This window comes from Erinaceus europaeus, chromosome 4 (assembly GCF_950295315.1).
Source record: "Erinaceus europaeus chromosome 4, mEriEur2.1, whole genome shotgun sequence".
NCBI lineage: Eukaryota > Metazoa > Chordata > Mammalia > Eulipotyphla > Erinaceidae > Erinaceus > Erinaceus europaeus.
Window position 1 is genome coordinate 133,006,730 of NC_080165.1, and position 24,712 is coordinate 133,031,441.

The 24,712-nt window shown below is 40.3% G+C and overlaps 1 protein-coding gene across 3 annotated transcripts in view; it reads left to right on the forward strand.

Annotated features, from left to right (window-relative positions):
- The window catches only part of MCM9 (minichromosome maintenance 9 homologous recombination repair factor), a 94,621-nt gene extending 71,678 nt beyond the window's left edge, over positions 1–22,943 (forward strand). For 2 of the 3 annotated variants that reach the window (XM_060190545.1, XM_060190546.1), the window contains 5 exons: positions 10,579–10,781; positions 12,805–13,008; positions 15,010–15,092; positions 15,863–16,008; positions 20,546–22,943. In XM_060190545.1, coding sequence (XP_060046528.1) covers positions 10,579–10,781; positions 12,805–13,008; positions 15,010–15,092; positions 15,863–16,008; positions 20,546–22,022 — 2,113 coding nt within the window. In that variant the 3' untranslated portion in view covers positions 22,023–22,943. Of the gene's footprint in view, positions 1–10,578; positions 10,782–12,804; positions 13,009–15,009; positions 15,093–15,862; positions 16,009–20,545 lie in introns of those variants that run through there. The other variant, XM_060190547.1, reaches the window with a different exon arrangement.
- The last annotated feature ends 1,769 nt before the right edge of the window (positions 22,944–24,712 follow it).

Here is a 24,712-nt window from a genome sequence, read left to right on the forward strand (position 1 = left end):
CTTGGCCTTTTGGATCTCTTCTGTGGTGAATATTCTGTCCAAGTCCTCCCCCCATTTTTGGATGGGGTTATTTGTTGTCTTGTTGTTGAGTCTAGCAAGCTCTTTATATATGTTGCTTATTAAACTCTTATCTGATGTATGGCATGTAAAGATCTTCTCCCATTCTGTGAGGGGTCTCTTGATTTGGGTAGTGGTTGCTTTTGCTGTGAAGAAGCTTTTTAATTTGATGTAGTCCCATAGGTTTATACTTGCCTTAGTCTTCCTTGTAATTGGATTCGTTTCATTGAAAATGTCTTTAAAATTTATGCGGAAAAAAGTTCTTCCAATATTTTCCTCTAAGTATCTGATAGTTTCTGGTCTAACATCCAAGTCCTTCATCCACTTGGAATTTACTTTTGTATTTGGTGAAATACAGTGATTCAGTTTCATTCTTCTGCATGTTTCAACCCATTGTTTCCAACACCATTTGTTGCAGAGACTCTGCTTTCCCCATATAATAGTCTGAGCCCCTTTGTCAAAGATTAGATGTCCATAGGTGTGGGGCCTCATTTCTGGGCTCTCAATTCTGTTCCACTGGTCAGTGTGTCTGTTCATGTTCCAGTACCAAGCAGTTTTGATGACAATGGCCCTATAATACAGTTTGAGATCTGGGAGTGTGATGCCTCCGGTTCTGTTCTTTTTTCTCAAGATTGCTTTGGCAATTCTAGGTCTTTTCTGGTTACAGATAAACATTTGTAGCATTTTTTCTATTCTCCTAAAAAATGTGCTTGGGATCTTGATGGGGATAGCATTAAATTTGTAGATGGCTCTGGGTAATATATTCATTTTGATGATGTTAATTCTTCCAACCCATGAACATGGAATATCTTTCCACTTCTTTGTGTCTTTTTCAATTTCTTTGAGTAGTGACTCATAATTTTCAGTATACAAGTCTTTCACTTCTTTGGTTAGGTTTACTCCTAGATATTTCATTGTTTTTGTTGCTATAGATAAAGGAAGAACTGATTTCTGGATTTCAATTTCTTCTAACTTAGTGTTTGCATAGAGGAATGCCACTGACTTTTGAATGTTAATTTTATAGCCTGACACATTACTGTATTGCCTGATGATTTCTAAAAGCTTCTTGCTGGATTCCTTAGGTTTTTCCATGTATACTATCATGTCATCTGCAAATAAGGAGAGTTTGACTTCTTCTCTTCCAATCTGTATGCCTTTAATTCCTTGCTCCTGCCTGATTGCTATGGCAAGAACTTCCAACACTATGTTGAATAGTAATGGTGATAGTGGGCAGCCCTGTCTAGTACCTGATCTGAGGGGAAATGCTTCCAGTTTTTCACCATTGAGTATGATGTTGGCTGTAGGTTTGCTATATATAGACTCCACTATCTTGAGAAATTTTCCATCTATTCCCATTTTTTGTAGTGTTTTGATCATAAAGGGATGCTGTATTTTGTCAAAGGCTTTCTCTGCATCTATTGATATGACCATGTGGTTTTTGGTCTTGCTTTTGTTGATGTGGTGGATCACATTGATTGATTTACGTATATTAAACCAACCTTGCATGCCTGGGATAAACCACACTTGGTCATGATGAACAATCTTTTTGATATACTGCTGTATCTGGTTGGCTAGAATTTTGTTCAATATTTTCGCATCTATGTTCATCAGAGATATTGGTCTGTAGTTTTCTTTTTTGGTTGTGTCCCTGTCTGCTTTTGGTATCAGGGTGATGTTGGCTTCATAGAAGCTGGCAGAGAGTATTCCAGTGTCTTCAATCTTCTGGAAGACTTTTAAAAGTAGAGGTATTAGTTTTTCTTTGAAGGTTTTGTAGAATTCATTTGTAAAACCATCTGGTCCAGGACTTTTATTTTTGGGAAGATTTTTGATAACTGTTTCAATTTCATTAGCTGTGATGGGCCTGTTCATGTTATCCCTTCCTCTTTACTTAGTTTTGGCAGTTGGTAGGTATCTAGGAAATCATTCATTTCTTCCAGGTTCTCTAGCTTCGTTGCATATAGTTGTTCATAGAAGCCTCGCATGATATGTTGAATTTCTGCAGTGTCTGTTGTGATTTCTCCTCTTTCATTTACTATCCCATTTATTTGGGTCTTCTCCCTTTTTTGTTTTGTGAGTCTGGCTAAAGGTTTGTCGATTTTGTTTACTCTTTCGAAGAACCAACGTTTACTTTCATTGATCTTTTGTATGGTTTTCCTATCTCAATGTTATTTATTTCTGCCCTAACTTTAGTGATTTCTGTCCTTCTGGTTGCTTTAGGGTTCCTTTGTTGTTCTTCTTCTAGGTCTTTAAGATGTGCAATCAGGCTGTTTATTTGTGCCTTTTCTTGTTTCCTAATGTGTGCTTGTATAGCTATGAACTTCCCTCTTAGGACTGCTTTAGCTGTGTCCCAAACATTTTGATAGCTTGTGTCTTCATTTTCATTGAACTCTCGAAACATTTTGATTTCTTCCTTGATTTCCTCTTTGACCCAGAAGTTGTTAAGAAGTGTACTGTTGAGCTTCCACATTTTGGCACTGTTACTAATCTTTTGTTGATTATTAAGTGTTAGTTTAATTCCACTGTGGTCTGAGAAGATGCTTGGGATGATTTCAGTGCTCTTGAATAGGCTGATGCTGTCTTTGTGGCCTAATATATGGTCTATCCTTGAGAATGATCCATGTGGATTTGAGTAAAATGTGTATTCCAGTTTCTTGGGATGAATGACTCTGAAAATGTCCAATAGTTCTAGTTTATCTATCTCTTTATTTAGCTCCCTTATGTCTTTACTGATTTTCTTCCTGGATGATCTGTCAAGTTGTGATAGTGGGGTGTTGAAGTCCCCTACTATGATTGTGTTACTGTTAATATATTGCTGTAGCGCTTTCAGTAGAAGTTTGATGTATTTAGATGGCTTCTCATTGGGTGCATAGATATTAATAATTGTTAAGTCCTCTTGATTGACTGATCCTCTGAGCATTAAGTAGTGTCCATTCCTATCTTTTTTAATCTTATCTATTTTCAAGTCTATCATGTCAGATACGAGAATAGCTGTTCCTGCCCTTTTTTGTGGGCCATTGGCTTGAATGATAGTTTTCCATCCTTTCACGTTAAGTCTGTGTTTGTCTTGTTGCGTTAGGTGAGTTTCCTGTAGACAACATATTGTTGGGTTGTGTTTTCTGATCCATCTTCCTACTCGGTGTCTTTTAATAGGTGAATTCAGGCCATTGACATTTATTGATATCAAAGATTGAAGATATTTTAATGCCATTCTTGTAGAGTTTTAGAGTGTTTTGATATATGTCCTATTTGTGGTGGTCTGGTTGTTTATAGGAGACCTTTCAGAACTTCTTTCAGGGCAGGCTTGGTGATGGTTGCTTCCTTCAACTGTTGCTTGTCTGAGAAGGTTTTGATGCCTCCATCTAGTCTGAATGACAGTCTAGCAGGATATAGTATTCTTGGCTGAAATCCTTTCTCACTGAGCACTTGATATCTTGCCATTCTCTTCTGGCCTGTAGTGTTTGTATGGAGAAGTCTGCTGCTAATCTTATGGGTTTTCCTTTGTAGGTGACTCTTTGTTTTTCTCTTGCAGCCTTGAGGATCCTTTCTTTATCCTTATTCCTTTCCATTCTAAGTATGACATGTCTTGGTGTCTTTAGGTCTGGGTTAATTCTGTTTGGGACCCTCTGGGCTTCTTGAATCTTTATGTCTTTGGTGTTGTCTAGACTAGAGAAATTTTCAGCTATTATGGCCTGGAGAATGCTTTCTTCCTCTCCTTCTCTTTCTTCCTCTGGTAAGCCAATAATGCATATATTGTTTCTTTTGAAGTCATCCCATAGGACTCTGTTGTTGTTTTCAGCATCTCTTAATCTCTTTTTGAAATCTCTTACTTCTTTTTTAGTTGTCTCTAGTTCATCCTCAATCTTGCTAATTCTGTCTTCAGCCTCATATATTCTATTCTCTCTGCCCTCTACTGCTTTCTGTAGTTCATCTATTTTGTTGCCCTGCTCTGATACTGTTTTAGCTTGTTCAGGTAGTTGTCTTCTTAGCTCAGAGATTTCAGCTTTCAGCTCTCTAATAACCATGAGATAATTAGAATTTTCTTCCATATTCTCATTTGTTGTTCCTGCATTTCTGATTACAATTTTTTCAAATTCTTTACTCACTCCTGTTATTATTTCCTTAGCTAATGTTTGGATGTTGAACTCGTTGTTTTGTGCTTCGCGCTCTGGAGGACTTTTAGCTGGACTCTTGTCCTGGTTCGAGTCTCCAATATTTTTTCTTGTTGTTTTAACCATTTTATATATTATGTTATGAGTTCCCTTTATCAGTACTTTTCAAATTATTGATCACTGTTGCCTGGATTGACTTGTGTCTAAGTAATTTAATTAAAGGGTTCACAGTGGTGGAAGTTAACATTTTTTTTTCAATCCCTGAGTTGGAGCTCAGTGGTGTAAAAGCCTCTTTTTTTTCTTCCCTGTAGGCTATGGGTGCCTGAGGGCTTTTAAACTATCAATAGGCTTCTTCGCTTAATCACTGACTCCTGACCAAGAGATAAAGCAGGGTGTGGCAGAGATAATCCAGTGGTTATGCAAAGAGACTTTCACAGCCCCTCAGCTATGCCAAGGAGGTATAGGTCTTCTCCTGAGTTTCCCGGTTAGATCTCTGTGCCCTGGTGTCCCTCCCTGTTGCTGCTCCAGATTCTGAGGGTAGTAGCAATGGAGACTCAGAGTTGCACTTGGTGAGTCTCTGGGGTGTCCTTTCCTCCCTTCAGCTATCCCCTTGTTGTGGAGCAGACTGGAGGTGGTGTCTCCACTGATAAACTGTTGAACTGTTAGCAGTCACTTAATCTCTCCTTAGGCCCCTCTCTCCTCTCTGTCACCAGCCATGCGTGTTTGTTCTCACGGGTGATTTACTGGGTTCCTGTGGTCATTCTAGTCCTGTCTTGTTTCGGTTCGGTTGGTCTCCTTTGGTATTCCTAGTTGATCCAGGAGAGGAGAGGAGAGGAGAGTAGAGAAAGCGAACTGCTGCTCGTAGCTCCGCCTCCCAGTATGACTGTGTTCTGATAAAACTTTATTTACAGTTCCATACTCTCTTTAGTACCCCTCTCTTGAATTGTTGTTTTATATATTTGTTCTGTTCTTTATCTTTCAAATATTTTAATTACCTGTTTGTTAGGTCTTCTTTGCCTATGTTTTGTAGCCACCAATTTTTATTTTATTTTGCTTTATTTATTTATTTAAAAAATTTTTATGTATAAAATGGAAACACTGACAGGACCATAGGATAAGAGGGGTACAATTCCACACAGTTTCCACCACCAGCACTCCAAATCCCATTCCCTTCCCTGATAGCTTTCTGCCGGTCCCTGTTTGGGAGCCAAATGCCGGGCTAGCTTCGTGGGCAGGAGACAGACAGCCAGGGACTCATGGCTGAACTGGGAACGCAGTTCAATCTTTATTGATGAGCGAGAATGCAGTGCAATCAATCAAAATCTCTCTTCACTAGAAAATCCTGTCCTTTATATCTCCTGAGGCAGAAGTGTCAGGAAGAGAAAGTACATAGGATAGGGGGTGGGGAGAAGGAAAAAAGTGTGCGAACCAGTGGAAAACAGGATGTGACTAGAGAGGGGGCGAAGTGGAAAAAGAGCACGAACCAGTGGGGATTAAACCAGTGCTGGTCTCAAAACAATGGTTATGTAAATAGACCATAGCGTTAAGCAATGCAAGCAAACCTAATGTGATGATCAAAACAGAAGGGGTCTTAGAAGCAGAATTAGAAGCAGACCAACAGCTTTCCTGTTCTTTAATCCTCTGGAAGCATGGACCCAGGATCATTATGGGATGCAGAAGGTGGGAAGTCTGGCTTCTGTAATTACTTCCCCGCTGAACATGGGCGTTGACAGGTCAATCCATACTCCTAGCCTGTCTCTCTCCTTCCTTAGTAGAGGCGGGGCTCTGGGTAAGCAGAGCTCCAGGACACATTGGTGGGGTCATCTGCCCTGGGAAGTCCCATTGGCATCATGGTAGCATCTGGACCCTGGTGGCTGAAAAAGAGTTATGATAGAAAGCAGAACAAATTGTTGACTAATTATGAACCTAAAGTCTGGAATATTGAGTATGAATATTTGGGGTTTCTGTTTTGCAAAAAGCTAGTAGGTCTATTTTAGGTATATTCCAATGGGCCCATGGCCCAACTAGTTTTTGCCTGCACCTGACATCTAATATGCAGATGATCCTAAGTCTGGGGTGATAGTGTCATAGTTGGAAAAAAGAACCAGAAAGCTGGATCAGGGAAGAGAGTATCCTCCAAATATGGGGAAAGTGTATAAATATTGTTAACTGTAATCCCCATTGATCTGATGTGATCTGGGGCCCATAATCAGCACAGGAGCCTATGTAACCTCTGTATCCCTGGAAGTCTGAGCTCACAGTTCATGGTCATGGCAAGGAACATCAGGCTGCGTCAGTTTCAGGATCCATCATTCTCAAGGGATAGGCAGAGTATGCTGTCCAATCTTCATTCGGAGAATGGAACATTCCTTATCATTATTGATCCACATTGAGGGCCAGGTGCGACAGCAGGGGACTCAAACCCAGGTCCTTCCTTGCGCATAGTAAAGTGTGTGCACTCAGCAACTGGGTCCACTGCCCCTTTCTGTCCTTTATTGTATTTTCAGGTCTTTTTATTTGTTTGTTTGTTTTCATGCCTCCCTCCCCCACCCCCTAGTTTCTGCCCTGAGTCTTCACTGGATAGACACCTTCCTCTTTTGCTAGTTTTCTATTCTGAATTTTTGAACTTCTAATCTGGAGTGGGTTTTCACATATGTGAGTGTTTGCTTAAGTATATTCAGTTTCACTGGAGGTATTATATATAGATTTCTTCTGTTTATGGGGCTTTGAGGTGGGAAGATGGGGTAGGGAGATTTATCAACCGAGACAATTAGATTATTTATTTGTTTACTAACTAGCAGGGTTATTGCTGGGGCTCAGTGCCTGTATGATGATTCTACCATTCATGGAGGCCTTTAGTTCTTTCTTTTTTGACAGAGACAGAGAAATAGAGAGGCAGAGAGACACCTGCAGCACTGCTCCACCACTTGTGAAGCCCCCACTGTGGGTGGGGACTCGGGGTTTTAACCCCAGTCCTAACACATTATAATGTGTGCCCTCTATCGGCTATACCACCACCTGTTCCCTAGCAGTTCGATTCTTTTTTTTTTAATTTATTTTTTATTTAAGAAAGGATTAATTAACAAAACCATAGGGTAGGAGGGGTACAACTCCACACAATTCCCACCACCCAATCTCCATATCTCACCCCCTCCCCTGATAGCTTTCCCATTCTCTATCCTTCTGGGAGCATGGACCCAGGGTCGTTGTGGGTTGCAGAAGGTGGAAGGTCTGGCTTCTGTAATTGCTTCCCCGCTGAACATGGATGTTGACTGGTCAGTCCATACTCCCAGTCTGCCTCTCTCTTTCCCTAGTAGGGTGGGTCTCTGGGGAAGTGGAGCTCCAGGGCACATTGGTGGGGTCTTCAGTCCAGGGAAGCCTGGCCGGCATCCTGATGGCATCTGGAACCTGGTGACTGAAAAGAGAGTTAACATACAAAGCCAAACAAATTGTTGAGCAATCATGGACCCAAAGCTTGGAATAGTGGAGAGGAAGTGTTAGGCGGGGTACTCACTGCAAACTCTAGTGTACTTCTGCTTTCAGGTATATATTTTGCAGTAGTTTATGGATACATGTGAACATATGCTCTCTCTCACAGAAACTGGTGTATATCTAGGTTTTGGGACTTTGTTAGAAAGTGGACCACCTAGGATGTAATTAGAGAATACTATGTAAGGAAAGGTCTCACCCGAGTAATGAAGCTGAAGGGTTGTCATTTCACACGTGAAGTCTCTGGACACAGTCTGAGCTGAAGCATGTTGAGGTGGCAGTTGTTGTGTTGATTAGGTTGCAATCAGCAGATGCAATATTATTTGATATGGTTTGGAAGAGGCATACGGGAAAGTGGGCCCTATCCAAAGGTTCAAGGACTGGGGGAAGTAGAGGCTCTATAGTGGAAATGTAGGATTCCTGCTGTCTTAGGGTTCAAAAAGACAATCGATAGTTAATGTTATTATCACGTTATTTGGTAATTGGGTTAACTTTGAAAAGTCCTTTTGTTAGGGTTTGCTGTACAGTGCCCAGTATCTTGTATATAGCTGTGCTATTGGTTGCTTCTGATCTACTTGGTCTAGGCTTTTGAGAGAGTCCACACATCAAATACACATCCTATATATTAAAAAGACTCAGTCTGTGTTTTAAAAACTTCGAGACATACAATTAATTTTCCCCCTCTCAATTAACTAGTGATTTATATGACTACACTTTACTAGGAGTGTACATAAACACCATTCCCACCACCAGAAGACAGTGACCCATCCCTCCCACCCACTCTCACCCCCCACTGGCCCAGGAAGCTGCATGTCTACCCCTCACCACAGGGTTTTTACTTTGGTGCCCTACTTACAATTTGGTCAGGTCCTGCTTTTAGTTTCCCTTTCAGATCTTCTTTCTCAACTTCTATTGATGAGTGGGATCATCCCATACTCATCTTTATCTTTCTGACTTAGCTCACTTAACATAATTCCTTCTAGCTCTGTCCAAGATGGATCAGAGAAGGTGGGTTCATTGTTCTTGATAGCTGCATAGTATTCCATTGTGTATATGTACCACAGCTTTCTCAGCCACTCATCTGTTGTTGGGCACCTGGGTTGCTTCCAGGTTTTAGCTATTATGAATTGTGCTGCTATGAACATAGGAGTACACACCTCTTTTTGGTTGGATGTTATGGAGTCCTTGGGGTATAATCCCAGGAGAGGAATTACTGGATCATATGGAAGGTCCATGTCTAGCCTTCTGAGAGTTTTCCAGACTGCTCTCCACAGAGGCTTGACCAATTTACATTCCCACCAATGCAAAAGGGTTCCTCTGTCCCCACAGCCTCTCCAGCATTTGTTGATGCTGTCCTTTTTGATGTATACCATTCTTACAGGAGTGAAGTGGTATCTTAGTGTTGTCTTAATTTGCATTTCTCTGACAATCAGTGACCTGGAGCAGTTTTTCATATGTTTGTTAGCCTTTTGGATCTCCTCTGAGGTGAATGTTTTGTTCATATCCTCTGCCCATTTTTGGATGGGGTCATTTGCTTTTTTGGTGCTAAGTTTGCTGAGCTCTTTGTATATACAGTGAATTCAGAAAGCTGAAGGAGGAAGGAAGAAAGGATGACAAGAATGAGAAAAAGAAGAAAAAAGAGAGGAAAAAAGAAAAAGATAAGAAAAAGAACAGTAATAAAAGAGCAGTGAAAGGAAAGAGTTTTTTATTTTATTTTATTTTTTATTATTTAATTAGCTATGTGGGGGGGAGGGATAGAATGGATAGGGACGGTAGGAAAAGTGAGACAAATTATTTTAGCAGTGAATAAGACACTCGGTCCCCTAGCAATGGAAAATACACTAAGAGTTAATTCTGGTCAACCTGAAGGAGAGGGGGAATGCGTTTATCTTGTATTGATAATAAAATAGAACAGAGTGAAAAACCTGTCCTGAAGCTTGGATGGCTTCAGATTGCCTCAGGCCCTCTGAGCAGAGGCAGCTGGTTGGCTACTTAGAAAGAAAAAAGGCCAAAGGTTTCAGAAGGGAATAGACCTAGAATGAATGACACCCCCTGGTGGGACAGGAATCTTAGTAAAGAAAGAAGCTGAGCAGGGGAGCCTGCTCAGAGCAGATCTCTGGTCCCCAGGGACTGTTATGGGGGAGGGGGGTGCGCTTCAGGAATAATAATTTAAAAGAAAATAATTTTTTCCCTTTCTTTTACTCTATTTTTTAACCCAAATTAAGTTATAGTCACCTCCTTGGTGTTACCGCTAGGACCCCTTATTGACTGGCCTACTAAAGGCAGAAAATCCTAACATTTCCAGTCAATGTGGTCGGAGCTCAAGCCACTAGCAGCTTCTCAGTCCACCATCTTCCGGAAACTCCCAGCAGTTCGATTCTTACAGCAGTTTTAATATGATTTTTTTTTTTTGTTATTTCCATTCATTCTGAGATGTCTTATATTTCCCCACACCATCAATAATAGCTATTCTGATAAAGTTATACTGACATAGCTGGGTGAGACTACAGTCTAAAATCTAAAAACAGCCATGTTTTGTTTTACTCAGTAAATGCATCCTGAGCACTAAGCAGTGCCACCCTCTCTACTAGCCTACTGACGTCACACAGGTGAGAAGACAAGATCTTAGGACCCAGAGGCTGACTGGGTGGAGGACATGCTAGGCTCAGTCCCTAGCACCAATGACAGCACCACACTTAGCTTCTTCGTAGAGGCAGAATACATGCTTATTGAAAAGATAGTTCTCTTCAAGATAGGCTGGTGTAAATGTACTTTGTTTGAACGTGGTGTCTGTGATACCACAATCTCTCTTTCATATGAACTCTAGATTTTGAAGGTGAACAAGCAGCTTTTTTCCTTATTAACAAATTTAATTTTTATTTGAATCTCCACAATCCATAAGTTGTGCCCTCTCTTTTGACAGCCTTGTTTGCAAGTTGAACACAAGGACCACCATCCTGGCAGCAACTAACCCCAAAGGCCAATATGATCCCCATGAATCTTTGTCAGTGAACATTGCCCTTGGCAGCCCACTCTTAAGTCGCTTTGATCTGGTCTTGGTTTTGCTTGATACCAAGGATGAAGACTGGGACCGTATAATTTCTTCCTTTATCTTAGAAAACAAAGGTATGTGAAGACACATAGTTCATATTAAGAAATAGACACATATTCCCAACCTGTCTCTCTCTTTCCCTAGTGGGGCAGAGATCTGGGGAGGTGGGGCTCCAGGACACATTGGTGGGGTAGTCTGCCTGGGGAAGTCTCCTTTAATGATTTTTTATTTATTTATTAATAAGAGGAAGAGAGAGAGGGAGAGGAAGAGAGAACAAGGAAATCACTCTGGTATATGTGTCACCAGGGATTAAACTCATGCTTGAGAGTCTAACATTTAATCCATATACTAGCTCCTAGAACACAAGATGTTACTTTCTTCAGGGGGGATGCTATTTATATTTTTAAAAAAAACAAACAAAACCCAGATATCTCTTGACTTAAAATTATGTGAAGTGAGGTAAAGTGTATTCATCTTTTGCATAATCTTACCGTTTTCCACTTTTTTGTGGTTAATAGTGGATTACAAAACTGTAAGATTACAGGTTATAGTTCCACACTACCAAGGTTCTATTCTATTATGTTTTCTATATGAAACACATTTAATAGCAAATAATTAGTTTAAAAAGTAATTTGGCTATTTAGTGGGATCTAAAGTGTTTTCTGACCTAGAAGTTCAGACATCTTTTCATAACTAGAAATTGCTATGCCCTTCAGTAAAACTACAGGTACTGAGGCCAGGTGGTGGCACACGTGGTTGAGCACACATGTTACAATGTGCAAGGACCCAGGTTCAAGCCCCCTAGTTCCCACCTTCTGGGGGAAAGCTTTGTGAGTGGTGAAGCAGGGATGCAGGTGTCTCTCTGTCTACTTCTCTATATCCCCCTCCCTTCTCAATTTCTGGCTGTCTCTATCCAATAAATAAATAAAGATTAAAAACTACAGGTACTGATTTAGCTGGTTACATATTTTATTGAGCTGGAGAATAAGTGTTTGTGTTGTAAAGCTATACATGAGAATGATTTTATTAGTAAGAAAATACTTCATGGGTGTAATTCTAAAAAAGCACTGGAGGAAGGGTGGTGGCTGGTAGCATACTCAGTAGAGTGTACATGTTACCATGCATTAGACCCAGGCTCAAGCCCCTGGTCCCTACCTGTATGGGTGAAGCTTCACTAGCATTAAAGTAGTGCTGCAAGTGACTTTCCTCTTTTTCTCTCTTCTATCTCATTTTCTGTCTTGTCAAATAATCTTTTTTTTTATTATTTTCTCTTTTGTTGTTCTTGTTTTTCGTTGTTGTTATAGTTATTATTGTTATTGATGTTGTCATTGTTAGATAGGACAGAGAGAAATGGAGAGAGGAGGGGAAGACAGAGAGAGGCAGAGAAAGATAGACACCTGCAGACCTGCTTCACCGCTTGTGAAGCGACTCCCCTGCAGGTGGGGAGCCGGGGGCTCGAACCGGGATCCTTATGCCGACCTTGTGCTTTGCGCCACCTGCGCTTAACCCGCTGCGCTACCGCCCGACTCCCCAAATAATCTTTTAAAAACTTAGAGGGCCTGGCGTAAGGATCCCAATTCGAGCCACCGGCTCCCCACCTGCAGGGGAGTTGCTTCACAGGCGGTGAAGCAGGTCTGTAGGTGTCTATCTTTCTCTCCCCCTGTCTTCCCCTCCTCTCTCCATTTCTCTCTGTCCTATCTAACAATGACCACATCAGTAACAACAGTAACTACAACAATAAAACAACAAGGGCAACAAAAGAGAATAAATAAATATTTAAAAAAATTAGAGGGCCAAGTGATGGTGTACCTGATTAAGTACATGCTACCATATGCAAAGATCCAGGTTCAAGTCCTTTGACCCCCACCTATAAGGGGAAACCTTCACTAGTGGGGGAGCAGTGCTGCAGGTCTCTCTCTCACTCTCTTCCCCTCTATCTCCTATTTCTCTGTCTCTAGACAATAAAATAAAAATAAATAAAATATTTTGAAAAGAGTCTATTCAAATAAAGAAAATTAAATACATGAACAGGGACCCTAAAATGACATTTTTTTTTCTGCTTTTAGAAATAACTAGCCCACAATCTCATATATGCAGGTTACCCAAGCAAATCAGAGAAGCTCTGGAGCATGGAGAAGATGAAAACCTACTTCTGCCTCATCAGGAATCTGCAGCCCACACTGTCTGACGTAGGAAATCAAGTTCTTCTCCGGTACTACCAGATGCAAAGACAGAGTGATTCCCGGAATGCTGCCCGCACCACTATCCGCCTGTTGGAAAGCTTAATACGATTAGCAGAAGGTTTATGTCATTTGACAAATAATGCTTTTAAGGGGACCCAGTATTTGCTAGCTATAGGGCTTAGCACCATGACTTCAAAGATACATAAAAATAATTCCTACTCTGAGGTGCTGACTCGACAGTTGAAAATTAAAAGCTCTGAGCTATGAAACCTCCATGCTTCTGGAAATAAACTGTGGATATTTAATAGAATGTAGAATCACTAAGCAAGAGAAATCTTTGTAACATCTTAGGGCTCTGTGTAACTTAAGGCAGCATTAGGAAATCTTGCTTACCGGGCGCATTGTTCTCAATTTCAGTCTTTTAGCATCTTGGGGACAGTACTTTCCTGTTTGGAATTGTTGCTATATTAGCAACCAACTAACATAATATCACAAAATTAATAATGCTCTGCCTTGTCCCATCCCTGAGACATGAGATTCACATGCATACATACCACTGATGTGCATCTCAAGACTTTGAATTCTTGTTCACATCACTGTAAAATAATTACTATGGGGAGCGGGGAACTCAGCTTATGGAGTACAGGACAGGCATGTCTGAGGTCACTGTATATGGCCTCTGTCATCTGAAATGATATTTCATATGGAACAGATCTTTAAAATATATTTCAAAAATTTCACATCATCACTGGGGCTTTACTAATTCCAGCTCACTTTTTCAGATAGGGAGAGAGAGAGAAAAAAAAGAAAGATAAAGAAACCACAGCACTGAAGCTTCCTCCAGTGCAGTGGGGCTGGGCCCAGACTTGGGTTAAGTGCATGGATCTATAGTCATTATCCAAGTGAGCTATTTTGCTAGCCACCAAATAAGAATAATTAATGTGGACTATCATACATGACACATGCTTTAGAAATTCCTATAAAACAAGCATACTTTATTTTTGGAGAACTTAAAGCTTTTGTTTACAGAACAAACAATACCTAAATCCACACTTGTGAGTTGGGTAGTTTTTGAAAAAAAATTCGAAATAAAAGAAAATGTAGTTTAATTTTTAAATTTTAATCTAGTAATAAATTAGAAAATAAGAACAACACACTGCTGAACGTCAGTTATATGCTTATATAGGCCTCTTGCCTGAAGCTCAGACAACACAAAATGGCCATGAACCACACAGAAGGATGTAGCCTGTTAATACAAAAGCAGCCTTCAAACTAATTGAACTAAGACTTCTGTGCTTGTTTCAGTAAAATTTGTTATCACTAGTTCATTCGTAAAAACATAATTTTTCAGGAGTCGGGCGGTAGCGCAGCGAGTTAAGCCCAGTTCGAGCCTCAGCTCCCCACCTGCAAGGGAGTCGTTTCACAAGTGGTGTCTGCAGGTGTCTATCTTTCTCTCCCCCTCTCTGTGTTCCCCTCCTCTCTCCATTTCTCTCTGTCCTATCCAACAATGACAGCATCAATAACAACAATAACTACAACAACAATAAAGAAAAACAAGGGCAACAAAAAGGGAAAAAATATATAATTTTTCACGGGGGATATTGCATTAATCACCATAGTATTGATTAAAAATTCCTATTGGGGAGTCAGGCTGTAGCGAAGTGGGTTAAGCACAGGTGCACAAAGCACAAGGACCAGCTTAAGGATCCTGGTTCGAGCCCTGGCTTCCCACCTGCAGGGGAGTCTCTTCACAAGCGGTGAAACAAGTCTGCAGGTATCTTATCTTTCTCTCCCCCCATCATCCCCCATCTCTCTCCATTTCTCTCTGTCCTATCCAACAATGACGACAACAACAATAATAACTGCAACAATAAAAAACAAGGGCAACAAAAGGGAATAAATAAATTAAATTTTTTAAAAAGCTAAACAAAATTCCTATTATAATCTCATGGTTTTTATTTATTTATTTTTTCTCCACCAGAGCACTGCTCAACTCTGACTTATGGTGATTGAGTCTGAGACTTTGTAGTCTCAGGCATGAGAGTGCCTTTGTATAACCACTATGCTATCTCCCATGCATATCTCTCTTTATAATTTTAAACACATCCTGTTTTCTTAGCTCATGCTCGCCTGATGTTTCGTACCACCGTGACTCTGGAAGATGCCATCACAGCGGTATCAGTTATGGAGTCTTCAATGCAGGTAAACATATTTTGTATCTACTACTTGAACTGTAGTTATAAGCATTAAAAACACATGACAATTTACACCAAGTGTTATAAAAATGACCATATTCTAGCCCTGTTAATTCCTAGAAATATAGTCAAAGGAAACCATTTAAAAGAAGTGAACTTTTGGGAGTCGGGCGTTAGTGCAATGGGTCAAGTGCACGTGGCGCAAAGTGCAAGGACCCACTAAGGATCCCGGTTCAAGCCCCTGGCTCCCCACCTGCAGGGGAGTCACTTCACAAGCAGGTCTGCAGGTGTCTGTCTTTCTCTCCCCCTCTCTGTCTTCCCCTCCTCAGTCCATTTCTCTCTGTCCTATCCAACAACGACGACATCAATAACAATAGCAATAATAACTACAACAATAAAACAAGGGCAGCAAAAGGGAATAAATAAATATTTTTTTTAAAAAAGACATGAACTTTTATCATAGAAATGTTCTGTCAGTCACATTGCTTTAGCCCACTAGTGTAAAGGAGTGAGTGAATCCCAGTACCTTTCTCTTCAGCACACACCTAAAGAGTGCTCTTGGTGACAGAATGGCTTCCTCAAATAATATTTACACCAAGAAATGGCTGAGCACACCACTGAAATTTGCGAAAGATTTCTGGGTGGTTCTGATACCATTGATGGGAGTGTAGAGGGCTAGTCTTAACCATCTGGGATCAGTGATCTTTGGTGTATAATTCCTTTATATGGAGTGGCCTGTTGACTCTCCTGGTATTTTCTATTTTCTCACCCCAACAGGGAGGTGCACTGCTAGGAGGTGTGAATGCACTCCATACTTCCTTTCCTAAAAACCCTCTTAAACAGTACCGCAGACAGTGTGAACTTATTCTGGAAAAGCTGGAGCTGCACGACCTCTTGAGTGAAGAGCTAAGAAGACTAGAAAGGTAAGGAGAGAAAAATCAAGAAGGTTCTATAATTGAAATATGCATGGGCTGTGGAGATAGTACAATGGTTATGCAAATAGATTTTGGTTCCTGAGGCACCAAACGCCCGAGGTTCAGGCCCCAGCAAATCCTGTTTGGCATGTAGTAAAAATATCCATACTATCTGTAGGAGACTGCTTCAGTTATCCATCACCATGTAATCAATACCCTAACTCTCAGTGGCTTAAATGTAACACAAAATCATCAGCACCATTTTAGTAGTCAGTCTTGAGGAAGGCTCTGTAGAGATGGCATGTCTCTCTGTTCCACATGGTATGGACTGAGGGCCTTCACTTCTGTTTAGCTGCAGGCTCACCTGGTTTTAGCTTATCACAAGAACTTCTTTCACATGTGTGGTATTTCAGCCCAGGTGGTTTAATGACTGGGGGACTTACTGGATTCTCTACTGTAGAGTGGTCAGAATTCTTAGTTGGCCTCCATGCAAATAAAAGAAAAAAGAGGGAGTCCGGCGGTAGCGCAGTGGGTTAAGCGCACGTGGTGCAAAGTGCAAGGACTGGCGTAAGAATCCCAGTTCGAACCCCAGGCTCCTCACCTGCAGGGGAGTCGCCTCACAAGTGGTGAAGCAGGTCTGCAGGTGTCGTTTATCTTTCTCTCCTCCCCCGTCTGTCCTATCCAACAATAACTACAACATTAAAAAATAAATATATAAAATATTTTTAAAAAAGAAAAAAGATACTAGTTGCTTTCCTCCTCCCCTCCTTCCCTCCTTTCTTCTTCCTATTTGATAGGACAGAGAGAAACTGAGGGGGTAGGAGAGGAGAGACAGAGAGACACCTGAAACATTCACTGCTCCACCACTCCTGAAGCTTCTCCCCTATAGGAGGGGACCAGAGGCTTGAACCTGGGTCCTTATATAGGGTAACATGTGTACTCTACTGGATATGCCACTGCCCAGCCCCTAGACACTAATTCTTGATGGGGGGAGTGACATAGACATGTAAGAACAGAGGCTAATGCTCTTTGGAAAGGACCTTCCACTGCTGCATTTCATTGACTTGATAAGTGGGTAAATCTCATGGAGAACAATGAGTATCCTTTTACTGTAATATGTCTAGTAAGTTATATATAATAGATAATTTATAGGGTACCTAAAGATCACATCCAGGTTGTACAGTTACTATTTTAGAATCTAACCACTTTGGCGAATGGGCTTTGTCAAATCTGCTACCGCCGCTTCTTCCTTTTCTCATTCTTTGACTTGATATAAGACGCTGACCAATGCTATTCAGAGAGGTCGCAGGGCCTACTGTATAGAAAAAGGAAGTTGAGCTCCAAGAAAGTCACCTATCCCAGGCATGGCCCAGATCCGTAATATTTTAGTCACCTGGTTTCATTGTTCTCCTTCACCAGGAGCACATACAAAAAATAATATAAGGAATGTTAGGGTTTATTAATATTTTAATGATTTTATTAGTGATTTAATAAGGATCGACAAGATTATAGCATAAGAGGAGTACAGTTCCATGTAATTCCCACCACCTGAATTCTGTATGCCATCCCCTCCATTGGAAGTTTCCCTATTCTTTATCCCTCTGGGAATATGGACCAAAATTCTTTATGGGGTGCAGAAGGTGGGAGGTCTGGCTTCTGTAATTGCTTTTCCTCTGGACATGGATGTGTTGGCAGGCTGATCCACAACCCCTGCCTGTCTCTATCTTTCTCTAGTGGGGTAAGGCTCTGGTGAGATGGGGTTCCAGGTGGCATTGGTGAGGTCGTCTGCCCAGGGAAGTCAGGACGGCGTCATGGTAGCTTTTGCGACTTAGTGGCAGAAAAGCAGGACAAGCTTTAATAAAGAGGAACCTAAAGGCAAGAATAGAGTAGGTGGAACTAAGGGTCTTCATGTGGGAAAAAGCAAGGGAGTCTATTTTAGGTATATTCCAAGGGGCCCATGACTTTAGTAATTTTGCTTGAGTGCAACAGCTAACATGCAGGTGGGTTAAAAGTATTGTCTGGGAAGATGGCATCAGAGTTGAGAATAGGACTAGAAAGCTGGGTCAGGGTAGAGAAACTCCCAAATATGAGGAAAGTACATAAATACCGCTAACTATAATGCCCATCAATTTGACCCAGGGCCCATGTCTATTCATATTTAGTGCAGGAGCCAGTGTAACCTCTGCATCCCTGTCAGTCTGAGCTCACAGTCCATGATTACAGCTGGGAACATTCTAGGCTGCACTCATTTCAAGACCTTTATTACTGTTTTTATAGCTGTCTTCCATGCACCCTAAATATTTGATCATTACCTTTATATTGCCCTGGTGAAAGAAAATCTTAGGCCACAAAGTCCCAGGGAAAGGGAGGTAGGTGACATAGCTATATCTGAGTTTGATACCCAGCCCTACATAAAAAATAAAAAGGGAAACCAGCAAGATAGTTCACCTGAATAGTGTGCTTGCTTTTTCATTGGCATGACCTAGGTTCGAGCCCAGGCTTTTTTATTGACAATCTGCTTCAAATGTAAGCCTTTCTGCCAACCACAGAATAAAGGGAAATAAGGTGGTGTAAGAAATGTAGGTATTTAGGGAGGAATTTCACTCCCCAAGTCAGAATTAGGATAAGTTACTAGGGCTAAATTATTATTATATAGAGTTTTGACAATCGTGAGTATCCATGACTTCAATTTAATTCACAACATATACTAGATAGTAATAATTTTGAGAGCTATTTTTTTTTGGTTATGACTGTTTTGCTCTTTTAATATTTCTAAATCTATTGAGTGTGAATATAACCCAATAGTTTTATAACTTTTGTGGGGTTTTCCTGACAAAAGAAGACTGACAAAAATAGCTCACCTGGGAATGTGCCTGCCTTGCTCTGAGGGTGATCCAAGTTCTCACCACACTGGGGGGCGGGGGGAATCTTTGGTGCTGTGGTGTCTTTCCCTGTCTGACTCTGACTCTTGATCTCTGTCTCTGTCTGAAAAAGTTGACCCAGAGTAATGAAGCCCTAGTGATGAAAAAAGAATTATAATTCTTCAAGTCAGAATTGGAAAAAATTACTACACCTAAATTATTCTTCAAAATCCCTTTCTCTTTGAACCTTTTTCTATATAGAGTTTTAACAACTAGGACTTTCATACGTACTCTTTATAGAGTTGTTTGAATAGTGACAGCAGTGGACTTATTTTCTAAAAAGTCACAATAATCTTATTTTTCAGAGAAACCTGCCATTATCACTTTAATTGGTTTTAAGTGTATTTAAATTGTACATTTAAGTATAATGTGCTTTATTCTGTTCTTCTTTCTGTGATTTCATGCATTTTCAAAATAATTTACTCATCTGGTTTTTTTGGAGGTACTTTCTTTTCAGATTTGGTGCATGGTCTAAATCTAAAAGGAAGCAGTATGAAGCCAGGGTCATGTTGCCCTTTATACTAAAAACACATTTCCAGGTTGTTAGGAAAATTACAGCCCCTGTTTAGAAATTGTCCTCTGGCAGGTGTTTTTTTTTTTTTTTCACACTATTATTATGCTCAAAATTTGAACTCATCAGATCCCTCCTTCTAGGAGGCTCAGTACATTTTGACTCTGTATCAGCTGCTGAAAAGCTGTTTCCCAGAACACATGCTGAAGCATAACTGGACCTTGCCATGAGCTGCCACAGATATAAGTTCTGGAGAGGTAGTGGGAGCCAGCAGTACTGAAGAATCTGTCTGTTCACTCTTGAGGAAGGTGACTGGTTATATGTACAGACTATATAGGCTGGGGGTGGATATGGCTAGGAATGGGCAGAAATCCCACTAGGGCACTGTCACGACCCATTAGCCCTTCAGTATCTATATTAAATTTGGTAAAGAACTGTGAGAGATCAGCACATACAGTCTTAGAGCCACTTTCTTGGTTAGTCATCTACAGTGCAGATGCTACAAGTCTGTTTTCTATCACTAGTTGAACATTTAACATGGGAGATCAGACTGAGCACTCAGCCTTTGATCTTAAATGAATTTACTGAACTTTCAGAAATCCAAAAGTATAGACAAATTGGCTGTATTCTTTATTTTACTACAGTATTGGATTAAATCAGAATGTGTACCACCACACTGAAATTTTATAGTGCTGACAAAGGATGATTTTTTTCCTATCTTAAAAAAATGTTATTAATCAATTAATTAATTTTTGCTAGAGACAGAAGTTAAGGGGGTCAGGGGGGACAGAGAGGAAGAGAAACACTGGCAGCACTGATTCACTGCTTGTAAAGCTTCCCTCCTATAGGTGGAGGCCGGAGACTTGAACTTGTGTCCTTGTGCATCATAATGTGTGCACTCAACCAGGAGTAGCACTATCCATCCCTGGATGATTTTCCCCCCTATTACAGTAAAAGACCATATTTGATATCAACTTGGAATTATTTGGATTTAAACCAACTTGGAATTATTTGGATTTAAACCTTTAGATGACATCTCAAAAAATAAAGAACTGAAAAAGTCAGAAATTCACATCTCTTCAATGTATATTTTCCTTATGCATCTCTGCTACAGGTTACAGAATCAGAGTGTGTGCCAGTCGCAGCAACAGGAAGTGGAGACAGAGATGGCTCCGGGACCCATGAGCAATGATCTGGTGAAAGAGTCTACATTCAGAACTTCAACACAACAGGAAACCAATTGTGGTATACATATCTTCTCCCCTGGAGGTACTCCCGCGGAAAGCGCTCTGCTCAATCCCCTATCCCATCTGGAACCCAATATATCAACAAACAGAAACCATTCCGCTGAGCACAAAAATAACAGAGATGATAGTTTGGACTGGTTTGACTCTGTGTCAGCTCATCAGCTTGAACCTAAAAACACTGTTTCTGTGTCTCCCGTTCCCAAAACAACTAGGGGGAAAATGCCTTTAAAAGTTCCCAGCAATAAATTTCAGGGGAAGAAAAAGAATGAGCCAGCCCCAAGAAGGCCATTGGAAACTGGACAGCTTTCAGCACCTGGAGAAACAGAGACTGTACTGAAACTAGACTCTGTTGAGAGAAAAAAGGCAGCAGTAGTTCCTGAAGAAATGTCAACTGAAGAACTAGACTCAGTGCTGACTCACCTTGTCCCCAGGAAACTGCACAAATTGCGCAAGGGGAGGTCCCAGGAGTTGTGCAGAAATTCCACAAAGGCACCTTCACAGCCTCCAAGCCCTTCTCCTCCCCCTCAGACCACTCCTGTACAAGGCCCAGAAAGAACACTAGAAACTCCCAAAAGAAAGAGACGGAAATTACTGGCTCGGGTGGAAGAGCATGAACTTGAAAGCGCTGAGAGTTCAGGTCCTCCCGTGGACAAATTGGCAAAATTTACTTTTAAACAAAAGTCAAAACTGATTCACAACCCTGACAACAACAGCCATGTATCTTCCAGCACAACAATAAGAGCTCAGAACCCTAAATGTTCCCATCATAAAACAAGAAGAGAGCCAGTTCTGCCCGTGAAGGGTTCAGAAAACTTGATGTCTACTTCAGAAAATAGCAGCTCACATAAACTGCTGCATAAGATGAGGGAGGTAGCATGTCAGCCGCCAGAGAAAGACAGAGCAGGAGAGAGGAAAGATTCTGTCTCTGAAAAGAGAGTTATTCCACCTGAATTAGAATTTGGAAATGAGACTGGGCTTTCTTATCTTACTTGTGAAAGAGACAGAAAGGAAGAGGTCTCATGCAGTAGTACTGGCAGCAAGGTTCATGCACGCACATTAGCTAGATTGGCAAACTTCTCCTTTACTTCCTCCTCTGAAAACAAATCACAGTTCTCTCCTCCTCTCCCCCCTCCTCCTCCTGAAAGTAAGAACCAGAGTGAGAGGGACCCAAGCTCTCTTCCTACAATCACAGTCCCAGTAGTTGGCGGTAAAAGGAGAACTTTTCAGCTGGGGGAGTCCACCAAGAAATCAACTCTTTCAAAACAATACCTGTTCAGTTTATCAGAGCTAGATGATGACGCATTAGATTTTGATTGGGATGAAGAAATCAGAAAAAAGCCGTAATTGTGAAAAGCCTTCTAGTCAACTTTCAGCCTCCCAACTCACTCGGTGCAACATCATATATGCAGTGTGCTATCTGTACATGTACAGAACTATTAGTCAGATGGAGTGCCATTCTGAATACCAACTCCTCCCACCAGGTTTGATAATTTCAAATTTATGTCCATGACTTAAAAACTTGTATCAGTCATGGGGCCGGGTGGTGGCACACCTGGTTAAGTGCAAATGTTATAGTGCGCAAGGACCTGGGTTCAAGCCCCCGGCCCTCACCTGCAGGGGGAAAGCTTTGCAAGCAGTGAAGCAGGGCTGCAAGTGTCTCTCTATCTCTCTCCCTCTCTATCACTCCCTTCTCTCTCTCGATTTCTGGCTGTCTCTATCCAATAAATAAATAAAGATAATTAATGTTTAAAAAAGACTTTTTTAAAAAAACTTTTATCAGTCAATTTAGGCCAGTGTGATAGGAACTACTTGACATTATACTTGATTTTACGAAAGGGACACTTCTACCCCCAGGGATGTTCCTGCTTTAGTTTTGTTTGTTCATAAGGAAAACCTTCTTTCATTCATTCTGGAACAAGTACCCATAAGCTTGTGCTCATAAGGCAGATACATACGGCAGATAGGCTCTTTCTCCGCTTTTTCCTTTGCTTTTTAATCGATTTTGTTTTCACCCAAGATGTGCTGAGTATAGTGAATATTTATTAAAATACCTCAAAATCTTGAGAAATTTGCAACATCTTTTTGTGTTTACTGTCTTGTCAGAGTAAATGCGGCTCATGTCGTCTCTCTTCGAGAGAGAGCTTTACAGTTCGATGGTTTTCCTAAAGTGGCCAAACAGTAGCACTGACCTACTGACTCTGTGAGTTTGCCCTGTTTTTTTAAAGCCAACATCCTGCACTTCGAATCACAACTTCAATCTTACTGTTGGAAAAAGAGTGCTCAGTAGTCTCAGTTGTTTATCGCACATAGCATCTGTGCCAGTACCTAACAGATTCATTTGTCTTTAAAACCAAGCAGGTGAACCATTATGATTCATTTATAGTTAAGAACCAAGTAAATGACTGGTTGGTCAGAAGACACAACTCAAACTTTTTCTCAAATACTATTAAAATAACTTTTTTTCTTTGAATTCTAGCAAGTGTTGTTAGGATTACATAATTTTAGACTTTCTCTTCTGAAGTATGAATTTGAAAAATAATAAATGAGTTTTTTTATTATTTATAGTAAGAGGTTTTTTTTTTAGAAATAAAGAATATTCAAAACTATATGTACTTTCAAAAATCACTTCATTAAAATCATATAGAATTAGTCTAATTTTTCTTGTACACCCATTTTTTTTTTTCCCAGAGCAGTGCTCAGCTCTGGTTTAAGTGGTGCGGGGGATTGAACCTGACACTTCGGAGGCTCAGGCATGAAAGTCTTTTTATATAACCATTATGCTTTATACCCTGTTAGTCTAATTTTTCCTTAAGCAATTATGTATCAGTTTCAAAACTGACTGATTTTTCTTAACAATTTTAATCTGTGAGTACAAATTTAGTATAAGTCTTTTGAAATTTACTATTACAGTCACTTAAACATATTCTAAAACATTAAGATTATGGCTTAAGTAACACCTTAATTTTTCTCTGCTTCATGATATACCAGTGTAGTATGATGTTTAATTTGATAAATTCTAGGATATGACTAACTGAGTTTGGCCTGAATATGGTCTGATTGTATAGACTAGAGTAATTCAAACCAGAATTCTAGAGTTGTGCTAAGTTCTTATGTTAAACTTCTTAGTCTCTTTCATATGATGTCTTGTCTTTGAAACTTAGTATTTTTGTTGTAATGATGTATTACAAGCATGACATAGGTGACAATATCTACCCTACTGACTTGTCTCTGGGGCATTTTGATCTGCTCTGTTTTCATCACTTGAAATGCTTGAATTTCTTATGGAAATAAGATTTTAGAGCTTCAATTTCTTAGTAAAAAAAAAGATGAAATTTTTGAAGGCATTTCTTTAGGGCATTGTATAATTTATATTTTAAAATCTAGTTGTGTAAAATCACCTGTGCCTTCTTCCATCTGTTTATTTGTAATCATGTAGATCCTATTATTTGTGCTAGTAAAGCCATGATATATATTTTTTTTATACTTTCTGCTGGGAACATTTGAAGTTACAAGTTCCTTTTGTCCTGGTTTTTTCTAAATCTAAAGCACTATGTAAATACTATAAAGATGTAACTATCAGAAATAAAATGCTCAGTGTAAATGCTCCCCAGTTGCTAAATGTTGTTCTATCATACATAGCTTGCTTTTGTGTCGTGATTACCATGCAACATTTGCATCTGATGTCTGCTCTCCCAGTTTAGTTAGTAGGAAGTGGCTTTGTGCTAGTACTGTCCTAACCAGGCCTGACCCTGCTTAGTTCTTTTTTTTTTTTTGTATGATTTTTTTTTTTATTTTTTTTTTATTTAAGAAAGGATTAATTAACAAAACCATAGGGTAGGAGGGGTACAACTCCACACAATTCCCACCACCCAATCTCCATATCCCACCCCCTCCCCCGATAGCTTTCCCATTCTCTATCCCTCTGGGAGCATGGACCCAGGGTCATTGAGGGTTGCAGAAGGTAGAAGGTCTGGCTTCTGTAATTGCTTCCTCGCTGAACATGGGCGTTGACTGGTCAGTCCATACTCCCAGTT